This window comes from Marmota marmota, unplaced genomic scaffold (assembly GCF_001458135.2).
Source record: "Marmota marmota marmota unplaced genomic scaffold, marMar, whole genome shotgun sequence".
NCBI classification, from domain to species: domain Eukaryota; kingdom Metazoa; phylum Chordata; class Mammalia; order Rodentia; family Sciuridae; genus Marmota; species Marmota marmota.
Window position 1 is genome coordinate 186,217 of NW_026000141.1, and position 23,486 is coordinate 209,702.

At 42.6% G+C, this 23,486-nt stretch overlaps 1 protein-coding gene, 1 pseudogene and 1 gene segment (V, D, J or C); all 3 read left to right on the forward strand.

Annotated features, from left to right (window-relative positions):
• LOC107159025 (immunoglobulin lambda-1 light chain-like) overlaps positions 1-23,486 on the forward strand; it is a 738,922-nt gene that overhangs the window by 152,646 nt on the left and 562,790 nt on the right. For 14 of the 39 annotated variants that reach the window (XM_048785801.1, XM_048785805.1, XM_048785821.1 and 11 more), the window contains exons 1-2: positions 7,909-7,969; positions 8,351-8,627. The exons of 2 other annotated variants lie outside the window; for them this stretch is intronic. In XM_048785801.1, coding sequence (XP_048641758.1) covers positions 7,924-7,969; positions 8,351-8,627 — 323 coding nt within the window. In that variant the 5' untranslated portion in view covers positions 7,909-7,923. Of the gene's footprint in view, positions 1-4,639; positions 4,642-7,908; positions 7,970-8,350; positions 8,646-8,902; positions 8,908-12,127; positions 12,135-23,486 lie in introns of those variants that run through there. 23 more of the 39 variants (XM_048785811.1, XM_048785809.1, XM_048785806.1 and 20 more) reach the window with 10 other exon arrangements.
• LOC107159024 overlaps positions 1-23,486 on the forward strand; it is a 587,419-nt gene that overhangs the window by 6,770 nt on the left and 557,163 nt on the right.
• Positions 21,531-23,312, forward strand: LOC107159026 (annotated as a pseudogene).

Consider the following 23,486-nt stretch of genomic DNA (forward strand, 5'->3'; position numbering starts at 1 on the left):
ATATATATATATATATATATATATATATATATATATATATATATATATATATGTATGTATGTATTTGATTATATTTTCAGGATTTCTTTAAACAGCTGGTGGAGGCCCCAGACAAGATAGGACAACCTTTACTAGTTTGACAAAAAATTTCCAGTGTTAGCAATGAAATTTCCATCCCCTGACATCTTATATGTTAACTCCAATACATCATTTCTGCACCTATCATTGCACTTTGCAGCTTTTGGATGTGAAGATTCAGCACACATCAATATTTTCCTGTGCTTTCTCCAATAATTAAACTGTATGTATATGTGTATATATATGATAAAATGCTTAATATGGATGAGAAATTTGAATTTTTAAAGTTTTCATATTTCAAAATGCCTGCCAATGTTTCACTCTTTAATGCCATAGGGGACTCGGCATTCAGTCTAATTCCCACTTTCCTTAGGGAATTCCATGACTAAGAGCCAAGGCTGCATTCTTGCCTCATTCTTGGAACCTCCAGAATTCTACCTTCAGATGCATCTTTTCTTCTTTTCCAATTGCTGCCTGGATCTGTCCCAGACCTACTAGAGGAGGAAGAAAGGAGGAACGACCAAGCTTTCACCTCAGGTTCATGATAAGCAGCATGAGGTGACAGTGTTATGCCCTCATGCCAGATTTTATCCTTTCATTTCCTTTGTTCCTGGATTCAGGGAACAGTGGTGGAACTGCCCCCACCTCCTCCACAACCCACCTGCCTCCAGTTACTGCTCAGTTAATCCCAACAGGAATTAATTAACTGATTAGGTTAAGGCTCTGACCCAATTATTTCTCCTCCAAACCTTCTTGCATTGTCTCACATGTGAGCTTTTGGGAGACACCTCACATCCAAACAATAACATGGAGCTTCAGGTAAGAAGGAAAATTAGGAAATTCCTGCTCAGGATCCTCATGAGACTAGCAGAGATAGGAAAGTACAGACAAGAATCTGAGCCTCAACCAGGCATTGCATCATCAGGAGTACATGATGTCTTTGCTGCCAGTGCCTTTGAAAGTCTGCTTCCCCAGTTGAACAAGTCTGAATAGGACATTTCTGAGAAGGAAATGGTCACACTTAGCATTCACAAGGCACACAGGGTTCTCTCCCTGATACCATATCACCAACTCCACCTGGTCTCACTTTCCACAAATCTGTGTTTGACTTTTTGCAGAGAAAAATCCAGGGTAGAGAGAACCTGATAGGCAGAGCCACAGAGAGGGAAAGGATGGAAACTGACCGGCTTCTCTACCTAGCTTCACTCACTGATTCTAATTTTATTAAGCTCTAGGGCCATTCCTGTTATCCACAGGCCTTGAGACTAGTACAAGCATTTCAGGATGGCTCTCACTGCACAATGGGGATCATGGCATTCTCAAGTCTAAGTCCATCGACAATTTTCATTGTAGTTCAATGCTTCAAATCAGTGTAGCTCTCCACTATCCTGTTCCTGATACCCTTGTATGTGAAACATTTTTTTTTGAGAGAGAGAGAGAGAGAGAGAGAGAGAGAGAGAGAGAGAGAGAGAGATTTTTTAAAATATTTTTTAGTTTTCAGCAGACACAACATCTTTGTTTGTATGGGGTGCTGAGGATCAAACCTGGGCACATGCATGCCAGGCGAGCATGCTATCGCTTGAGCCACATCCCCAGCCCTGTATGTGAAACTTTTAAAAACATGCCTCAGAGGCATTTTTTCATATAGTCTTCCAGGCCATGAATAAAAAGCTCACCAGTGATGCTATGAACAGAATCCAGCACCCACTCTGGGAGGGTGAGGAGGTGTCTCAGGGCTGGAGTTTATGTTGTGCTTGAGGCCGGGGAGAGTGAGAGAGTAAAGGAAACTTTCTTATAGAATCTCCAGGGAACATAGTTCAGAGCTAACATTTTACTAACCATAAAAATATTGCTGAAGCCTGATGAGGCTCCAAAACGTTTTCATGAAAACAAGAAGATGCATTTGATGAGCCTCCATGTGGCTCCCTCCGTGTTCCTGTGTTGACATGTATTGAACTTTTTAAATGTGTGGATTTTGTTGATTTGAAGAACCAGAGATTAGACTATAATTTTTGCCTGCTTCTTCTTCTGTGAACACACTCATTTCCTATATAATAGGTCACATGATAATCCCAAAGGTTACTGATAAGTTTTATTTTGGGAAGTCGGGAGGATTCTGCTTTCTTAATTTCCCTTCTTTGTATTTCCTTGATCACTTTATATTGTAAGGCCATCAGTGTGACTCCTGTATAGCATCTAATCTTCATTTCATATTTTCCAGGAGAGCTTCCATCTGTAATCTTTTCAAACTGTTTGCCTTTAAACTTTAATTTCCTTCCTATATTTTTTTAGACTTCCATTCACATGAAAAGTGTTTGAACTTATTTCTGGGATGGGTTTTGCAATGGCTGCCTAAAGCCTTTCTCAGAGAAACCCCACACCTCTGTCATCTCCTTTTAACTGTCACATGAATGTTGAGGTTTTCTTAATCCATTATATATCAAGAAAGTTGTACTATCCCATTCCAATATTATTTTATAGAACTCTGCATCTTGTTCAGATCATATCTGCATATTTCTGCTTTAGCAGGCAGTCTGCCAAGTTGAGTTCAGGATATGAGTTCTAACTTTCCATGGGTGGGTTATGGTTTCTATGTCAGGTCACTTTATAAAAGCTTTTCAATACTATTTCCATTAACTTGGTATATACACCATGCAGTCTCCCATCTGGGAATTGGTTGTGGACTACCCATAAATCTTGTTTTCAGTTCTTTTTTTGTTTGTTTGTTTATTTTTTATTTTTTTATTTTCTTTAGCATCAGATCCTTGTGTATGCAGTATAGGCATAAGACTAGAAGCTCATAAGTGATCCAGGTAGGTGCTTTCCCAAGTTCATCTCTTTCAACAACCTCCTTAATTGTACCTTATCTGTGGTAATCTCCCTTCTTCCTCTGCTAAAACAATGTGCACATTTATTACTGAATACATCTGTGTCTGTGAACATGTTCAGATTGAGGACCAAGAAGACACAGAAACAAAACCAAAGGAGCTTCATGCCATCCTCTTCCTAGAAGATGAGGTCCTTCTTCCCTCTGCTGTGACTGCTGTCAGTGGAGCAGAATGTCCTGGTGGCTGGGTTTTGAAAATGAACAGTAGGAAGACAAAGGAAACAAAAAATGATTTCTCAATCCTATTCTGAGCATGAGGAGTCACTTTCTCAGGATGCAACACTGAACACTGGTCTTGTCCTGTCTCATGTGGTGCTGATTTAAGTCCCAGGGCTGTGTGGAGTCCAGACCAAGGAGGAAGAAAGGACAAGCAAACAGCTCATCTCTGATTAAGTGGCACCCCGGTGTCTTTTCTCTCTACCTTCCCTTCTGTGCTTTGTGTTTCAGGGTTCACATACAGCTGCTCCATGCATTCTGAGCAGTATTTCATCTTACCTGCAAAAAATAAATAATTTTCATCATGAAAATTTAATTACTATAATCCAAATAAATTTGAAAATACAGAGAATAAAGAGAATTTCATAAATTTTCATGAGAAACATCAGGAAGAAACATTTTCTCAGGTTCTGTTTCTCCTATGTTGCAAGTTTCAGAGTCAGTTTTACCATGGACAGAGGAGCACACACCAAAAAAAAAAAATGCAGAAAAACACATCTCTGACTTAACAAATAAAACAGAGATCAATTGGAATGAATTTTCAGACAATTATGAAATTCAACATGAAACCACATGACTATTGTTTGGATATGGATCCTTTATTTTCATGCCCCCCACTTTTTCTCACTCATCATCCACAGATACCCCACATTGACAATGTCATTAATAGTGTTCATCTCTGAATTTTAGTTCAGAGAGGTATCCAGATGTTCAAATGTTTATATTGCAATCACACAATTTGTTTCACATGAAAACAGCTATGCATCTCATATTATCTTACTTTAAGAGGAAAGATTCTCCCTTGTCATTGAGAAGCCCTGTAAGAATTGCATCCTTTATCTGGGTGTGGGTGGTACACACCTGGAATTCAGTGGCTCAGAAGCCTGAGGCAAGAGGATCAGAAGCTCAAAGCCAGCCTCAGCAACTTAGTGAAACCCTAAGTTACTCAGTGAGCCCCTGCTTCCAAATGAAATACAAAAAGGACTGGGGATGTTACTCAGTGGTAAGCACCTTGGATTTCATCGAAAAATGAAAAAATGATTTCTTCCTTTTAGACATGTTATATAGTCAGGCCTGGTGATATGCACCTACAGTCCCAATGCTTGGTAGAATGAATCCAGAGGATTGCTTGAGCCCATGAGTTCAAGGTCAGCCTGGGAAACAGCAAGAACTCCATGTCAAATACACACACACCCACACAGACACACATACATATGCACATAAACAAAGTATGCCTCCCAGCCTACAGCCTAAGTGTTAGCTAAATAAACTCAAGAAGAAAGAAGACCTGTTTTAATTCTGTATACTTTGGAACCTCTGGTCAAGTCATCATTTGTTGATTCTATCCAACATATTATCAATAAAATGGAGGAAGCACTAAACATATAGTTACAGAGATGTTGCACAACTTCACATGTAACTGGTTGAATTTGTTTGGGGATACCAACTCGAAAGTAGGCGTGGTTCAAGAACAATCCAGCCACAGTATAAGAGAACTGGGCTCAAGGTGCCATGAGATTGAAGAAAGATACAGTTATAGATCTTCACAAAGTATAATTTATTGGGAACTTACTGACAGAAGTGTGGTTCTAGGCAGGAGCAAGACCCAAGTGGATCTCTTCTGGCTATCCATCAATGCACGTGGTCATACCTGGATAGAAAATATTCATAGCCAGGAAATATGTATGAGGAGACATGTCTGTATCCACCTTTCACCACAACATCTGGGACACACCTGATCACACCAAAGCCATTATGGGTGCAATATGACCACAATACCTGAGTTGGGATACATTTCCAGTGCCATCTTCATGCGAAGCACCTTGACTCGCTTCTTCATCACACAGGATACATATTCTCTATTCCCATAGTTGGAGGACTATTTGCTCCCCCTTGCCATCAACATACCTTGGCTTCTGATCTCCTCCCTGAGTCATCTAGGGATTGTCACTCCCTTTTTCAGTCTCATTTCTTTTCTTTCCTATGAAGTACACTACCCATATTCTGTACTACCAGTGTCAGGGAATCTTGTCAAGGAAAACATTGCTGTCACTCACCAGACACTAGAAGACACTCAACACCTGTCTCAGGAAAGGAGGCACAGGCTCTAACCTAAGTTCCCACCTGGCTACATGGTGGGTACAGGGTAGAGGAGAGGAACCAGCAACCAGCCTCTGGGTATATTGAGTTCAGGTAAGCAGGACTGTGACTGGGGAACCCACTGTGTCTTATCTCTCCCTGTAGTTGAGGCTCCTAATGTTCTACAAAGATGCCATTGAACCAAGTTTATTACCTGGAAATTTCCCCATCAACAGCTATGACTGTGCATTTGTCCTACCATCAAACCTCCTTAGGAGAAAATATTGTGTTGGACTAAACAGGTTACAGTCCTGGTCCCCTCACATTGCCACTTTCTTCTCCCATCATCACACACCCAGACTCCTCCCCCACTTCATGGATTCTGCAGTCTCCACACATGTGCTGTGATTTCTCACCAGTCCTGAGGGCTGCTCCAGTGACACATCTGCAGGGGAATTCCAGCCTCAGGTTATATCTCAGCCTGCCTGTCACTCTCTCTAATCACTGTATTAATTTTCCGCTTATCATTACCCCTGCATGTTTCTTTCCCTAACATTGTTTTAGTTAATTGATTTATTTATGCTAATTATTTCCCTAGTGGGTCATGGAATTTTTTTAAATGCAAGATCAAATGCACAAAAACAGACTCATGAGCACATGGAGACTATTTTTTTCTCATCCAAAACACAAGTCTGAGGCATAATGTTTGTTGATTTCAATTACTCACCAATTTAACTTGGGACCTGGTGTGATTTTCAGCTTCTGTTACACCATTCTTACCATCTTATTCTTACATTTTTTTCTTGTTGACTTAAGACCCCAGGATGGTTCTTGCAGCTCTAGTCATCACTTTCATACTTACAAAACAAAATGATGCAAAAACCAACATATTTCTCTCCCTCACAAGTGCAGACTTGCACTGACAAGGAACTCCAGTCAACTGAGTGTTCCATTCCATGTTCATGCAATGTGCTATATGGTCAATCCTAGCTTCTTGAGACTTGGAAAAACATATGGACTTTCAAGAAACAGAGGATACAAAGCACAGGCTTTGGTGGGTAGGAGATTCTGCTTAGCTGGCAAACTGTGTCCAAAGCACAGAGCCAGACAGAAGATGGAAGCTCCTAGAGCAAAGGATTCATTATGTTCCTGAATTTTCAGCATTGTGGAGATCACAATGGGTCTGAATAACCATTGGTGGTGAATGGACTCCTGCCTGGGTCTGTGGTTCTGGAGTCACCACTCACCCACGTTGACTCTGCACCTGCAGCTGACCCTAGGAAGAGCCAGTTCCTGAATCTGGTGTCACCCAGCACCAGGCCCTGGAATCATTTCCATGACCACTCACCACCCTAGAGAAATATGCTGAGATAACTCAGGTGGGCTCTGATCCTCCTCTTTCAAATGCACCTGTTCATATTTTCCTGTGTAATATAAGCATGCTCCTTTCTGGTCCTGAGACTGCTTACAACCATAGGAAGAAGATGAAATTCCTCCCCTGGTCAAAGATCAAGAAATCCTGGGCCTGAGAGGCAGGTTCTGAATCTTCACTTGGACCAAGGATGCCCTGACATGTAGCAGCCAGCGTGGAGCGGCCACCATGTGGCAGTGGAGAACCACCTGACAAAGCCTCCTTGGCATGGGGCTGGGCCTGGATTTCAGTATTCTAACACACAGGAGGGTTAGTAAGCATAGACTGAAATCTAGAGGAAAAGGCATCATTTTGCTACAACATCATCTTTGAAACAAGTAAAAAGTTGTGGTCTCCATTTTTCTCATATCTACCTGTTCTAGAATTTTCCTATTTGTTAGGTATTTACACAGGAAATTTCTTGCTTTTCCTGACACCTCCTTCCCACACCCAGCTCGTCTAAATTCTGGCTCTACCACACATGTCCCAAACACCAGATCTCATCCTAGAAGGGAGATTTCACAAGTGGGAGGGTTAGTGACCTTGACATGAGACCTGAAGAATATGCTGGATTTTTCTCCAGTATTGTTTTCAAAATGGATGCACTATTTTTTGAGGTCTGTGTCTTTCTGATCTGACCTTTGTAGAATGACTAGTATTTCCCAGTCCACATTGAAGCTTTATAATTTTCAGTAAGTATTACAACATAGGTGTTGAATCTGCCTAGAGCCTGCTGTTGATATGAGGCAGAACACCCAAGATCTGCGTGAGGCATTCATACCAGGGACAGAGAGTTATAGCACCACATTGAATATTTAAGATACCATGTACACTTTCAGAAGAACTTGATTGACTCACACAGCCTAGGATCTGTACCTGGGACAGGATCCCAAAGCTGACAAAGCCTTTGTCAACTGTACTGTTGGTTCAGATAACAAAGACACTCATCTCTATATAACCAGGCCATCCCAGTATTAATGCAAGAAGACTACCTAGGTTGGAGATATGGCCCAGAAATTAGGACCATCAAAAAAAGGAGTCTTCTGTGGGCTGAGGGTAGATCTTCAGAGCTGCCCCTCCCCTTTATCTGTCCCTGGGGATGAGCTCTGCTCTGGACACCACACAGCTTCCTATAGTAGCAGCCCTAAACTGGGATGATTTGCATAATGGGCAGCTCTCCTCAACAAGGGAATAAGAGAGGCCTGGTTTAAGAAAGCCCATGTGGGACTCAAGAAGCAGCCACAGGGACACCATGACCTGGATGGCCCTTCTCCTCAGCCTCCTGGCTCATTGCACAGGTGCTGTTCCAAGGCCCCAACCGATTCCCCCAGCCCAAACCTCCTCTAACCAACCTAGTCCCAATTCTGAGCTCAGCAGGGCTTTATCTGTGGTGGGAAGGATGCTCAGGAACCTGCTGCAGGATGAGAATTTGGGCTGAAATTCCCACACTGTGCTCTCTGACTTGTGTGAGCCTCAGGAGGGAAGGGGTTAGGTTTGCTCATGGGTTAAAACCTCCATCTTCCAGTCAGGCTCATGGGCCCCTATGGCTGGTTTCGATGCCAGGGCAAGCCCTTGGGCATACAATATTCCTGAAGCTCCTCCAGACCACATAGAAAGAAGGCATCTCATTGGAAGTTAACTTCACCATTAATTCCCCCTCTGCTTTTATTTTCTTATAGGAACTGTAGCCTCTTATGTGCTGACCCAGCCATCCTCAGTATCTGTGACCCCAGGACAGACGGCCAGAATCACCTGTGAAGGCAACAGCATTGGCAGCTATAGCGTGCACTGGTATCAGCAGAAGCCAGAACAGGCCCCAGTACTGGTCATCTATAGTAGTAGCAACAGGCCCTCAGGGATTTCTGATCGATTCTCTGGCTCCAATTCTGGGAACACAGCCACCCTGACCATCAGTGGGGCCCAGGCTGGAGACGAGGCTGACTATTACTGTCAGGTGTGGAATCACCCTGTTGCTCACAGTGACACAGGCAGACAGGGAAGTGAGACAAAAACCTGCTACCAGCATGGCACCCATGGCCCCTCCCTGCCCTGGCCACCCTGATAGCAGAGACTATAACACATTGAGTGGAGATTTCTGCTCCCTTCTATGCCCCCATGTTTCTGAGATAGGGGTCAGGTTCCTACACCTCTCCATGATCAGTTGATTCCAATGGAACCTGAACTGCCAACTCCCAAAGGCCACAGAAAGTCTTCCGTCATACAAAACCCAGTCTTAGTATTGACGAGAATTCCACTATGGCAGGGTCTTAGTTATGGTGTGAAGGGGAAGATCAAGGAATGGTTCAAGTGTTGAAGGATGTGCCTTAGGAAGGTTTAAGACAGGTCTGTCAAGGTTTGACTAGTATTCAGGTAACCAGAATCATACTGCATGGAGTTGGTGCACAATAGGGATGGGAGGCTTTGCTGTGGGTGTTGATTAGTAAATTTCTATTTGATAAGCTAGCTGTTTGCCCACATTCAGAAATTTCATGAAGTAGACAACATGGAAGGATGAAAGGTTAAACAGATTTATTTACAGAAACACCAGTGAAAGTAAAGGAGCAATAACAATGCAGATCTGATATCTGTGAACAAAGAATAGGAAGAAAAGGAAGAAAGATTGTATATAAAGAGTTTCAGGCTCTGAGTTTGAGCCTCAGAATCTGGCTGGCATCCCTAAGATTTCCCAATCCATTAGAGGCATTATACCTGGATCAGACATGGCTGACTCTAGATTTCCTTGCTGTGTTGACACAAAGGCCAGGGGCAATCTAAAGGTGTATAGTTCTAGTGGGAACATGGATTTAGTAAGCTTTTTTGTTTTTGTGACCAAAATATCTGACAGGAACTATATAGAGGAGGAAAGATTTATTTGGGACTCACAATTTCAGAGTCTAAGTCTACAGATGACCAACACCATTACTCTGGGGGTGAGGAAAGGCAGAATATCATGGTGGAAGTGTGTGAAGGAGGAAAGCAGCTCAGGACATGACTATTATGAAGCTTAGAGTGACCTCACTCACCAAGAACATAATATATACTCCAAAGGCATGCCCCCAATCACTCACCTCCTCCAGCCACACCCTACCTACCTATAGTTACTGTCTAGCTAGTAGAGATTAATATACTGATTAAGTTAAAACTTACAGCTCAATTGTTTCACAATAAACTTTCTTGCATTATCTCCCACATGAGCTTTGGGGGCACACCTCATATCTAAACCATAAAATTTTGCCCTTGTCCCCAAAAGCTCACACTCATCTCACTATGAATAATACATTTAGTTCATTTTCAAGAGTCCCCAGAGTCTTAACATTTTTATTTTTGCATTGTCTAAAAATCTAAGTTCAAAGTGTCTTCTGAGACTCAAGCAAATTCTCCACCCAAGCCCTAATAAAAATCAAAAGCAAGTTCCAGCTAGGCATAGCACTGCATGCCTCTAATCCCAGCAACTCTGGAGGCTAAAGCAGAAGGATGGCAAGTTTGAGGCTAACATCAGCAATTTAATGAGGCCCTCAGGAACTTAGAAAACACTAAGCAATTTAGTGAGACTCTATCTTAAATATTTAAAAAGGGCTAGGGATGTATCTCAGTGGTAAGTAAAATGCCTCTGGGTTCAAGTCTCAGTGCAAAAAAAACATCTGAAGGCACAGGCACAAAGTAACATTTCCATTCCCAAGGGAGAAACAGGAGCACAGGGGCATAAGAAAGAAGAAATAAAAGCAAAATAAAACCAAAATCCACAACCGGGCAAACAAGTCCTGTAGCCCCATATCCATCATCTGGGGCACGTAGCAGCATGATGTTCTCTCCAAAGGGCTTATGTAGCTACACTCCTATGGCTTTGCTGGGTGCAGTCCCCATGGCCTCTCTCTTGGCTTCTTTCTGCTCATCCTTGCAGCTTTCCTCAGCAGACATACCATGGTACTGTCATCTCTTAATCTAGGAGGTCTCCAATGCAATTTAGCTCCAATATCTCCATGCATCACCCTCTCAGGCAGCCCACAGGCATGCAGACCCTGCTACATGTAGTCTGGCCTTCCAGACCTTCCATTGATATCATGGTGGAAGCCTTCATGACTCCTTAAGTCCAATATCCTGTAATCCTGCTGAATCAGCACTATGCTGTTGATATCAAGGTCTGCCATGATCTCAAACAGTAGCCAAATCTCTTGAGACCCTGGATGGAGCAGTCTCTGAGTGCCTAGGCAGCTAAGCATGGTGAAGCTACATCCTGGGCCATCCCATGCAAGTATGGTGGACGACAGGTCTCTTCTCAAAGGGATTTTTAGCTTTACACCCTTGAGCCTGAGATAGGAGTGGTTCTGGCAATTCCTGAGATGACCTCAAGCCATCTTTTATTTTTTTAATTGATTTTATTTTTTAAACACATGACAGCAGAATGCATTATAATTCTTATTACATATATAGACCACATTTTTTTATATCTCTGTTTGTATATAAAGTATTTTACACCAATTCATGTCTTTATACATGTACTTTGGATAATGATGTCCATCACATTCCATATCATTGCTAAACCCCCGTACCCTCCTTTCCCCTCCCACCCCTCTGCCCTATCTAGAGTTCATCTATTCCTCCCATGCTCCCCCTCCCTACCCAACTATGAGTCAGTCATCTTATATCAGAGAAAACATTTGGCTTTTTTTTTGAGATTGGCTAAATTTAATTAGAGAAATTATCTTCTCCAACTCCATCTATTTACCTGCAAATGCCATGATTTTATTTTCTTTTATTGCTGAGTAATATTCCATTGTGTATATATGCCACATTTTTTAAAATTTCATTTATGTACTGAAGGGCATCTAGGTTGGCTCCACAGTTTAGCTACTATGAATTGTGCTGCTATAAACATTGATGTGCTGTGTCCCTATAGTATGCTGTTTTAAGTCCTTTGGGTATAGTCCCAGGAGAGGCATAGCTGGGTCAAATGGTGGTTCCATTCCCAGATTTCCAAGGAATCTCCATAATGCTTTCCATATTGGCTGTACCAATTTGCAGTCCCACCAGCAATGTGTGCCTTTTTCCCTACATCCTCGCCAACACTCATTGTTGTTTATCTTCATAATAGCTGCCATTATGACTGGAGTGAGATGATAGAGTAGTTTTAATTTGTATTTCTCTAATTCTAGAGATGATGAACAATTTTTCATATTTTGTTGATTGATTGTATATCCTCTTCTGAGAAGTGTCTATTCATGTCCTTGGCCCATTTATTGATTGGTTATTCATTTTGTTTGTTTGTTTGTTTGTTTGTTTGGTGCTTATCTTTTTGAGTTCTTCATATACCCTAGAGATTGTGCTCTATCTGATGTGGGGGCCAGAGGACAGAGGGGTAGAAGAAAAAGAGAAAAAAAAATACTCAAAGGAAGAAACCAGAGCTTTTGCTAGTTTTAGAGATCTGTTTCTTTCCTGCTTCTCTTCTCATCCAATAGTTGGGGTGTCTGTTGTAAGCTGGTGTCTCTGCCCTCAGGATGGTGGAGGTGGCCAGGGTAGGAAGACTGGTCCAAGTGCAGGGCGCCTGGAAGCAGGAGTGCCACTTGCCAGTCCCTGCAGGGAGACTGCACCTCACAAGGCTTTTTTAAAAATATTTTTTGTTTTCATTAGACATTTTATTTTTGTTTATATGCGGTGCTGAGAATCGAACCCAGTGCTTCACACATGACAGGCAAGCTTTCTACCACTGAGCCACAGCTCCAGCCCCTCACAAGGCTCTTTTTTGGGACCACTCATATGACTTGAGCGCCCAGTACTATCTCCCTATCTTGCCTGGAAATTTCCCAATTCCTGGTCTCTCTGTTAGGCTTCGCTGAACTTTAGCCTTGTCTCCCTCTCCCTTAGCAGTTTCCAACTGCGGGACTTCTCATACCAAGGAGGGTGGTTCCCTGTTTGCACTGCACACCTGTCCAACTGAGAGCTGTTTTGTGATGGGTAGTTACTCTGTTGAGTTACCACCACTAGGGAGAGGGAGGTGGAGTTGGAAACCTGGTACCTGGCCAGGTGGAGATCCAATCTGGGAGCTACCCCCATCAAATATGGTGAGAAAGGTTATCCAAGATGGAGGCAGCCTGCTTCCAACGCTGGGGTGTCTGGTGAGGCGGGGGAGCTGGGCAATGGTGTTGTGTGGGGGTAAGTAGCAGCTGAGTGGCCTGCGTGGAAGCTGAGCACAGTCTGGAATTCTGCAGAGGTGCTGATCCATGATTCTGCTAAGGTACTCCCAAGCCCTGCATGGGTTAGAACTTTGGGCTTTGGGTTTTCTGGAGTCCTACTCTAATGCTGAGACTTGGAGCCCTGAACAGGGGTCACAGCACTGGTAATTTCTGCAGAAATCAGCTGTATAGGGGTCCTCTAATACTCTCAGAGAGGCAGTATTCCAACAAGGTGAAATCTGTATCATGGAGTGATATAGAATGCTGCCTACCTCTGTCCCACCATCTTCTCCTCCCTTCTCTTCATTTTTAAAAAAACAGAGCAGCCAACTGTTTGTGTTCAATTGCTTTTCAGGAACGTCCTGAAGCAGATAGTTATTGTTTGCTTCCTCATCTTCCTGGGCACAAGAGCCATGGGTCCAATATTTAAGATGATAAAAGTGGTTCATAGCCCCAACACAGATTCACTGTAGAATGACAGAGAACAAAACAATGGAGGAAAATGTGAGGTTTCCAGAGGGAAACACACACACACACACACACACACACACACACACACCTCTAGCTCTAGGATCAGCAAGCCCAACTTTCAGTCTTATCCTCCCCTAGATTCAAATGACTTTGCAAAAGTCATCCAAAGTGGATGCTAGGGTGGGACCAGGATTGACTAAATGGGGCTCACAGATTTTGGTCTGAGTTATAGCAAAACACAGGAGGGTTGGAGCCTGGTCATCACTGCTTCTCTGGCCTGTGCTCTCTGGGAACCATCTAATATACCAGGACCTTCTAGCAGGACCCCCCTAGCAAGTCCCTGACCAACTGAGCCTCAGTTGAGAATCTGAAGTCATCTTGGATGCCTCCTGCTTTCATGCCTCACTTCATCTGCCCAAATCTCCTATGTGGATAAAGGTTCTTTGTAACCAAATCGGTATCCCTGGCATCCATCCTTATTATTCATGGTAACTCAACAATTTACTGCAAAATAAAAATTAAGACAATGAATTTAACAAGGAGAAATTATTAATATTCATTTTTTTTCATTCATTTTTTTCAGTGTAATGCTTGTAAAGAATCTAAATTTCACCAGAACTGAACCCCAAAGTGAAAATGTGGCAATATTTGAAGAGAAAAATCTAAAATTTCTAGATAATTTTCTCATATACTCATTATACTCATTATGGTTCCTCCCACTATTGCCATTTCGACAATGTGGTTATGCCCTCTGTGGTGTGAGTGTGGGCCAACAGTAGGTACTGGATGGCTACCTTAGAACCATGTACAGCAGACCTACCTCAATATAGGCCACTGACTCCAGAGCCTCATCTTTCCTAGGTGGATGACAGAAGACAAGGAGCCTGTCTAACTGTGCACTCAAGATACAATGCTCTGGGGTATCCCCACAATGACCTGAATGGCTGGCTCTCCTGCTCCTTTCTGCACAGTTGATTACCAAGTTTCTGCACGTGGGATTAGCCCCACCCACCGAACCCAGAGCCTGACCCAGACCCTGAGCTCAGCCCTGCACATGCTGAACAGGGCAAAACCCTAAGGATGAGCCCTACAGTCTCCTCAACCTTCAGCCCCTGGTATCTCCTAAGACTCAGTTGCCCCAGATAGAAGTGTCCATGAGACAATTGTCACTCATCTGCTCAGGAAATGGGATTAGGCAACAATGAAGCAAGAACAAGCAAAAGCCAGGCCAGTGCTAAAGAGCATGGCAGAATCCCCACTGGTGACTTTTGGAAACTTGTTTTTCAGACATAAATAACATAAAGCAATGACTGAGTCTTACTAATTAAAGATGGATTTAGTGGGAATCTCAGGAAGGAGTGCTAGGTCCTGTGATCTCTCCATTTGAATCCAAGGGAAAGAGCTCAGTCAGGAGTATGCTTTTTCCATGGTGGGAACAGACATTCTTGGGTCTGAAGAAGGCCAGAGTCGGGGTTTATGAAAAAGGCACCTGAGGCTAATGTAGAAATGTGTGATCATGAATTGAGGTGTAGAATGAAATAATAATATTAATTATACAGATGATAATAATTATGATGATAACCATGTTTTAAGAGTCAAACAGAGCTTTAGTGGAAAAACATCTTGTGCTCCCCCAATCCTACAAATGTTCTTATATTCAAAGAGGACCTGGCAAGAAATATGCAGGAGTCTGGCTCCACAGAGGACCATTCATGTTTCTCTGCTCTTTTTGTTTTTGTAGAAAAGTTGTAGACAGATCTTTCTTGTTTTTCCCTAAAGAAAGCAAAGCACCAGGGTGGAAATATTACCCTGGACTGAGTGACAGTATCTCTACCTGCCTCAACTGCATGTGCACTACAGATACTACCTTCCTCTGCTGTTCTGGTCAGGGACGGGTGGGGGCAGCTGTTCTAGAGTGAGGGTGGACTCCTTATCCACAGCATCACAGGTGATAGAAGCTTTGGGATAACTGTGGGAGATATGCTCAATCTCTTCCAGCAGCAGGAGGTTGCAAAACTGCAGCAAGGAGTAGCCAGTAGTGAGGTTGGGTTTGCCCCGAGGGGATTCCTATAGGGAGGACAGCCCAGAGGTCAACACGTGTCCATGGAACCATTTTTGGAATGGAAGTCAGGACCATCCATTCTATGCATGGGTGGCAGTGAACAAGTTCTGAGGGTCAGACTCAAATAGTATCAGTGTCGTAGTGCTGAGGGCATGGGTAGGAGTTGGGATTCATGAGAAAATAACCTGGGAAATGAGTTGGAGGGATCTGGTCCCAGGTGTCAGCCTAGGCAGCTCCTGAAGGACTATGAGTCCCTAGGGAGACCATACAAAATCCCAGGTGTTCAAGGAGTAAATTTAGAATGACAGAACAAGGAATCCAGGGCCTGTGTTCTTCACCCATTGGAATCCAAAGGAAAGAGCTCAGTCAAGAGTGTGCTTTCTCCATTGTGAGAACAGACATCCCTAGGCCTGAACAAGGATAGAGTGTGAGTTTATCATCACCCAGGATGGCTGTGTGGGCCTCCTGCCCACACTCAAGGCACATTCTCACTATCCAGCAGTGGTTCCAGTACTGATTCCTTTCTCCACCTGCCTGTCTCTCACCTCCAGAAAGATCTGTCCTCAGGGCTACTGCTCCTATGATCAGGTGCAATGTCAGATGGTGAGGGGGGCACTTGGGACCTTGTCTCTGAAACAACAGCCTCCTATAGGAGTCTCTACAGAATGACATGGACTCACAGCTGTGTTAGTTCAATTCTCTGATCATGGATCTCTAGTTAGCTCAGTGACAGTATACTCCTGAATAGAGGGAACCCAGACCAGCCACCTTTTATATCTTCACTCTATACAACCTAATGCTGAGGAAATTCAGAAATCAGGTAGTACAAAATGTTATCCTCAAGCAGATTGTTTTCTGGCACTTTTACTAGATATGTAAAACATTGTGGCAAAGAAAAGACTTCCAGTGGCAGTTCCCAATCTATTGTGGGAAGGAGACTATTGTACAAGAGAGCAATCACTGCGTGCGAAATGGAGCTAGAAGATATGGCAAATCCACAGAAGCATGGAATTGTTTACCAAAGTGTCATATGTTAACTGATTTCACAAAAATCCTAATGACACACTGTGTTATTACAAAGAAGTGACAATGGTGGGACAGAAATTATCTGAGTGAACAGAGAGCTAGAAGAGGAGATCAAGATTCATGGTCCAACTTTTCCTGAGTGAATCATCATTGTCTCAGGAGGACCCAGCTTAGTTCATGGCCAAGCTCTTAAAAATTCCACAACCCTGCTTAACTAGGCCCAGGACATACCACAATGCAGCACTACTGGGACAATAATCACAGGTTAATTCCTGAAAGGTAACTGAGATCAGGGTCTTGGAGACTAATCTGTATCTTCTGACCAGAGAAGCAGCTAGAGGAAGTTGTAACTCCACTTCTTTTTCTCAAACTCTTCTACACCCAGAGCTTATAAGAAAGTTCTCCAGAACCCCCCAATGAAGAGCTCCAGGAAAGGAGTAAATATTCATAATCTCCAAACACTCGCACAATCAAAAGGTCTGAGAGGCTGGTGGGAGCCCAGTTGTGCTTTGGGCATAGAACTCTGAGGAATCTTCATCTTGACTGCAACAACCACATGCTCTGAAGATGATCTTGCCATGAATATGCTGTGTGATGTAACCAGAAGAAGGCAGATCATTTCCCTATGCTGGCCTTCTCTGATTATGACTCTAGGCCTCAATGATTCCTAAATAAATATCTGGTTCCAATTCAGGGAACATGGTCATCTCACCTTCAATCTAGCCAGGCTTCACAAGGGTAGTCCAGAGTAGATTTGGTACTAGCAGAACTAGGCTTTCCTGGTGATTTGGGGGTCAGAGTTAAGAATGGAAAGAGGACCTAAAGGGAAGGAAAGATAGATGGATTCATCTTTCTGTTCTCATAATAGCTATATAATCTGTCATATGGTGGTGAGTTAATTACCACAGAGCAAACTATAATGAATACCCTGGGATATGAATAGATCCCCTCCTTAAGGTTGACCTTCCATTCACAGCAGCTGTCAACCAAACTGTCAACCAAACAGGTAGGAGAGATTCATTCTCCAGAAAAGATGTGATAGGTACATCCTACAGGAAAGGTCATGCCTTTGGGCATGGAGGGGTTCTCTGTCCTCTTGTTTATTGATTCTGTTGACTGACCACTGTTTTTCAACATGTTTGAAAATGTCAACAAGATAACAAGACCTGTCCAAACAGGACATAACTATTATCTAATCCTCATAGTGTTCTTCTATCTTTAATTGCATGTGTCCTCAAGAGTAAGAAAACAGCATGCATGTTCTAGATCAGTCACCTGCTGAGGACAATCTAATTATAATGATAAAGATGTATTTTGGCACATGTGATTATGTTTCCCTATGAGTGTGTTTCTTTTAGATTCATATCTTCCTTACTCTACAAAATTGCAAGAGTCAGACTTCTCCTTAAACAAATTCCAAACTTGGTTTATTGGGCATGTGGGTATGACAACTGAATGGGCCAAAATACAATGCTCACTCTCACTCCAAGTGGTAGCCTTAGATCCCACAACGGTAGGACAAAATCTTCCTTCCATATGGCTGCCATTAACTTCATACACCATCCACATATTGGGGGTTCATGGTTCACCTGAACTACTGACAGACTTACTGTAAATTTGAGATTATTCCTCACATTCAATAATTTATAAGAAATCACCCAGAGTGCTCAGGAATCACCATGCTTCCAAAGATGATTGTAAAGGATACACATGGGGTGAGGTCTGGAATGGAAGATGGAGGCCTCAAGACACAGAACTCTCATGCCTGTCCCTGTGAGCTTATAGGATATCACCTCCCAGTATACTAGTTTGTTTAACAACACTCAAGGTGTTCCAAAGTGAGTTCTAGGGTCAAAGAATCATCTGCTGGTGAATACCTGAATTTTGGCATTCCCTTTCAGTATCCTCATGTACAAACTATTTCCATTTTGCTGTGCAACTCTTCTGGTACGTAACTTCCTATTAGAATGTTTCTCTGATATCCTTTAAGATGTTATGGGTGTTTCAGGATTCATGATGATTATACATACTTCAGATTTAAGTCAGATTTAATTAATTACCACTAGAAATTTAATAATTGTGTCAGGTGGAAATTCTCTAACATAATCCCATAGCTTTATTGGGAGGACTGACTCCACAGAAGCCAAAGAGAGTTTGAGAACTCAGAGGAAAGAGCAGGATGATCTTATATAATCTACTAGAGTGCTCTTTTTTTTTACTGCTATAACAAAACACCTGAGGTTAGGTACTTTATAGAGAATTCTGAAAATTCAAGACATGGCAATTATATCTGCTTCGCTGTGACGGAGTCCCTCCTGGCTGCGTAACAACAAGCTGAGTGATATCAATAGGGGTGCCCATGCAAGAAGGAGAGATCACATGGTGAGAGTAAGCCAGAAGGACTCAGAGGACTGGTTTGCTATTTTTATAACACAATACTGTGTAGGAAAAAAACTAACCAAGTAATGAGTAAACTACATTAATCTTTCAAGGTGTTGCCCCCAGTGGCCTAATCATATTCCATTAGATCCAAATCTTAAAGATTTCACAGCCCCTCTACATTGCCACCCATATTCTAAAATAAGCTATCAGGTTATCAGGTGATTCAACGGATTGCAATTTAGAAGTTTAAATCAGGTGATTCAACTGATTGCAATTTAGAAGTTTAAATTAGAGCAATCTATACTGACAAGGAAAAACAAAGAGTTTTGAAGATGGACAAGACAAGTTAATCTGTGCTTCACACTCCATGCAGAAGTCAGAAGTCTTCTATTCTCATGCTGGATGAGAAGTAATCCTGTGAGCCAGGAAACATGTCATAAAGAAGCCAAGAGTGTTGAGGTCATCATGGGAATTAACCACCATTGGACATGTGCAATTTGTTGCCCAGATGTGTCATGATTTCTTTATTCACTTGTCACTTCCCTTCAGAGTTTTGGAGTTTGAGAGCATTTTATGTAGTCAAGGTTATCTTTGTACCCAGACAAGGAGACCAGAGTGTGCAACTCAGCTAACACCCAAAAGAATAACCCCATTGATCTTCATATCAAACTCTCAAACCTGGGACAAGGCATGCAGTGAAGTGGGTGACAAGATAAACTGCACATTGGAATTAGCTGGGACATTTAACAAAGACTTCTGAGAATTTCAGAGAGAAGTTCAGATTCAGTGGCTATAAGATTTTGTACTCTACATGTGGTCCCCAAGGCAGAAGCAACAGCAATTCTGAAACCTCCCGACTCACATTCTGCATTCTAACAAAGATTCCCAGGTACTACACATTCATTGTGTTTTAGGAATCCCCTATGGCAGATGTGATATAACCATTCATATTTTTTGTGAAAGATCACCAGATGGCTCTGCTTGTTTTCAGGGCTGAGAGCTGTTAATGCCAGAGAAGCACCACAATATTAGGTGCATATGGAGAGTGAATTTCCCCAGTGATCTTCTGTTTCCCCAGTGGAAAGAAGGAAGTATGTGCACAGGCCTTTTTTGGTGACTGCCCCATCCTTGAATTTATCTGTAGAGTAGCCCACATCTTGGGTTCTAATTCTCTTCTGTATCAAAAACAGGAAGTTGGTACGATTTCATCGTGTTCTAGAGTAACCCTGACAATTATCTGATTTATGAAGATGAGAAACAGCTTTCCTACAACCCTGGTACTGAGTCCAAAGTGACTCCCTACCACTTCTACAGTGGGGGATCCAGTAGGATTGACTTTCAAACACTAGATCAACAGACAGACAGCCCTTCGATAATTGCCATATTCCTCTCCTCACCTCCACCCATATTTATTGGCATTTCTAAATATTTAAGAAGAAACAAAAGACACAAGAGTAGATTCATCTTCTGTGCTAGAATCTCCCATCCTGAAGCTGCTTCCATTGTAGCTCAGGTCTTATATAAAGAACAGAGCAGGTAATTTTGAAGAGTGAGATTTCCTTCTCCCTCCCTGACTTCACCTGGCCACATTTCCTTCACCTACACAATTTGATTTAATTATAAAAGAGAAAATGTTTTGATTGTTGTTATTTCTCTCATTGACCATACCATTAGTCAATTCCTTAATCCTAACAGTACGCTTTTTCTTTCATATGAAAATATGATAGAATTTAATTATTTTCACTTTATATGGGATTAGACATCACATATCAATTTCACAAACTTATCTTAGAAAATCCCACATAATTTCAGAGTTGAATCGTTCCTCTGATATATATGATACACTTAAGACATAGTCTATAATCATCGTAAATTACATTATTCAATACGATTGAATTTGCAATTTTATGAAATGGTGTAAATTCATATATATTAGATACAAATGTCACATGTGCATGCTTCCATTGAAATAATCTTAAAATAATTTTTAATTTACTTATATTTGTTTATCTATGATGCTGAAACATTTTAAGAATTTAAAACCCAGAGTGATCTTTAAATTCCTAATAAATTTCAGGCACACTGCAGATTCTCCAGCAGTGAGGTGAGCTGGAGAACAAGGAGCATTTTCTCAAGGTGCTCATTCAATCACACACAAATTGTTCACAGTGAGGTGAATTGTGCTTTCTTCATTTAAATTGCCATGGAGTCATTTTGTTTTAATCTCCTCTGTGCCCTGGAATCTTCACAGCTTAATTTATAGTTACAATAAGTCCAATATAATCTTATTTTTCCTTTTTTGCAATGTATCGCATATTAATCTCTTTCTTCTTTTTGCATACTTTTTTTTTCTAGACCTCATCATGGTCATCTTCAACCATGACTTCCCGTGGCATGACAGAGTCATACAATAAGCAAAAGACTGTTAAAGTGTACTAAATAGAAAACAGTTTTGTTTTCAAATTTCAAATTAAGTGGGATGTAATCTTAAAATTCGTCCCACCTGAAAATCTCTGATATTAAATGGTAGTTCTTTGCATAGATATTTATTCTGAATCTAAAACAAAGCTTAGTTCTCTTTGCCGTCCCCATCTCCGCTCACTGTGCTCACTGTGTTCAGATCCTGGGCGGATCTTTGCCTGCTGTCCCAGAGGTAGTGCGGTTGGGGTGTTTCACCCCAGCTCATGGCAGTAAAGCGGTTGCCATTGCATTCCTTTAGGCCCCACTGGCAGCCACCAGAGCATGAACATGGTAGCAGCTGTCCAGGCACCGCCCTGGCCTGCGCTTGGCTCCTGGGAAGTCCAAAAATCCCAGGAGACCGCGTGGCAGGAGGTTGAGATTTCCCTCTGGCTAGAGCTGTTTCTCAACCCCGGGGACCCCGTGGGCCCTCGCGCTTCATGTCAGCCTGCTGAGGCCCTGGCGAGCATGCTAGCCCCTCACAGGTTTGAGAAGCCATGGCCTGGAGAAGGCTTCCCAGAGAACGCAGGCGGTGAGACCCTGAGCTCAAGGCTCAGTCCCAGGCGGATACCTGGCGCCATGGGCAACCCTGGCATGCCGCAGTTAGCTGCCCCTCTCCGCAGGGCTCCGCAGAGCGCAGCCTGTGCTTCTCCCCAACCAGCAGCCCCTCCTTCCGCCTCTGCCTGGAAGAGAGAATGTGGGTCTTTGCCTTATCTTGAACACTCCAGGTCCTCTGTTCCCAGGGACACCCGCCCAGACCCTTCTTTCCTCCCTCCACCCTTCCCCCTAATCTTCCCTTGCCTCTCCTCCCTAGCTCCCGACTCCCATTCATTCCGTGCATTTCCTCCTCTTTCCTCCTTCCCACTCAGGCCCTCTTCCCAGAGCCTCTCCCAGGGAAGCACTGGCGTTCCTGGGGTTCTTAGCACATTCCTGGAAGTTTAGGGCCTGGGTGGTAACCCTGAATCCAGGCTGAGAGCACAGCCCCAGCTGCTGGTTGGGAAGAGGAAGATGTCTGTGCTCAGGTGGATGTGAGTCTCCAATTGCTTCCTTGCCTGGTCTTGTCTCTACTTGATCTTTGTGGCTCTGGGCATCGCCAACACATGCCTCTTTAGGGTACAAGCTAAAGGTAAGTTGAAATGTGAAAACAATAAGACAAATGATCAGGCTGTACACAAATGAAAATACCCCCTCAATGACACAGATTATCTTTAAGGCAATAATTCAAGTGGCTATCTTGTTCAAACTACATATCTCCCAGAAAATTTGACATATTCACCAGTCCTTCCCTGCCCAGAAAGCCTGCTTTATATGCCAGCATTTCTCAGTGCCAATGTAAGCAAGGTCAGTTTTGATGAAGTTCATCATTTCTTCTCTAATGATTTGGATATTGAGCCAGGAGGTCACTGGAGGCTAAAGGACTGTAAACACAGATGGAAGGTGGCAGTTCTCATTCCCTTCCACAACCACCATGAACAGCTTCTGGTTTTTTTTCTTATATTTGTTTCCAATGCTTCAGAAACAGTGCCTGGAATTTGCCTTTTATGTCATTGAACAGACTGGCACACAATCTTTTAATCATGCTGTGCTCTTCTACATGGGCTTCAAGGAGGCCATGAAAGACAACGTCTGGGACTGTGTGATCTTCCATGATGTGCATCATCTACCTGAAAATGAGGGAAACTATTATGGATGTGGGAAAACGCCTTGCCACTTTGCAGCAGAGATGGATAAATACATGTATGTAAAGAGTTTTTTTGGTGGTGTAAATGGACTGAGAATGGAACAGTTTAGAAAGATCAGTGGTTTTCCTAATGCCTTCTGTGGATGATGAAGAGAAGATGATGACCTTTGGAACAGAGATCATTATGCTGGATATAATGTAACCAGACCAGAGGGAGACCTAGGAAAATACACATCTATTCCTCATCACTATAAATTACTGTGGTATTCTAAAGCGCATACAACGATGGGTTGAACAATTTATTATACTTGCCAAAAGTACTAGTTGATAGGTTGTATGCAAATATATCTGTGAACCTCATGCCAGAGTTAGCTCCAATCAATCACTATTAAAAGAAGTAGCTCTCACGGTAGAGTATTATATTACACAGCGCTGGATCTTAAACTTGTAGTGCACTTAGATTGGATGTCTCAGTGCCCAGACCTCTGAGAAGAGGCAACAGTCCTCAATGTTTATAGTGTGGGATTATACATTCTTCCTTCTTACACTTCTCCTCTCTACTTTGA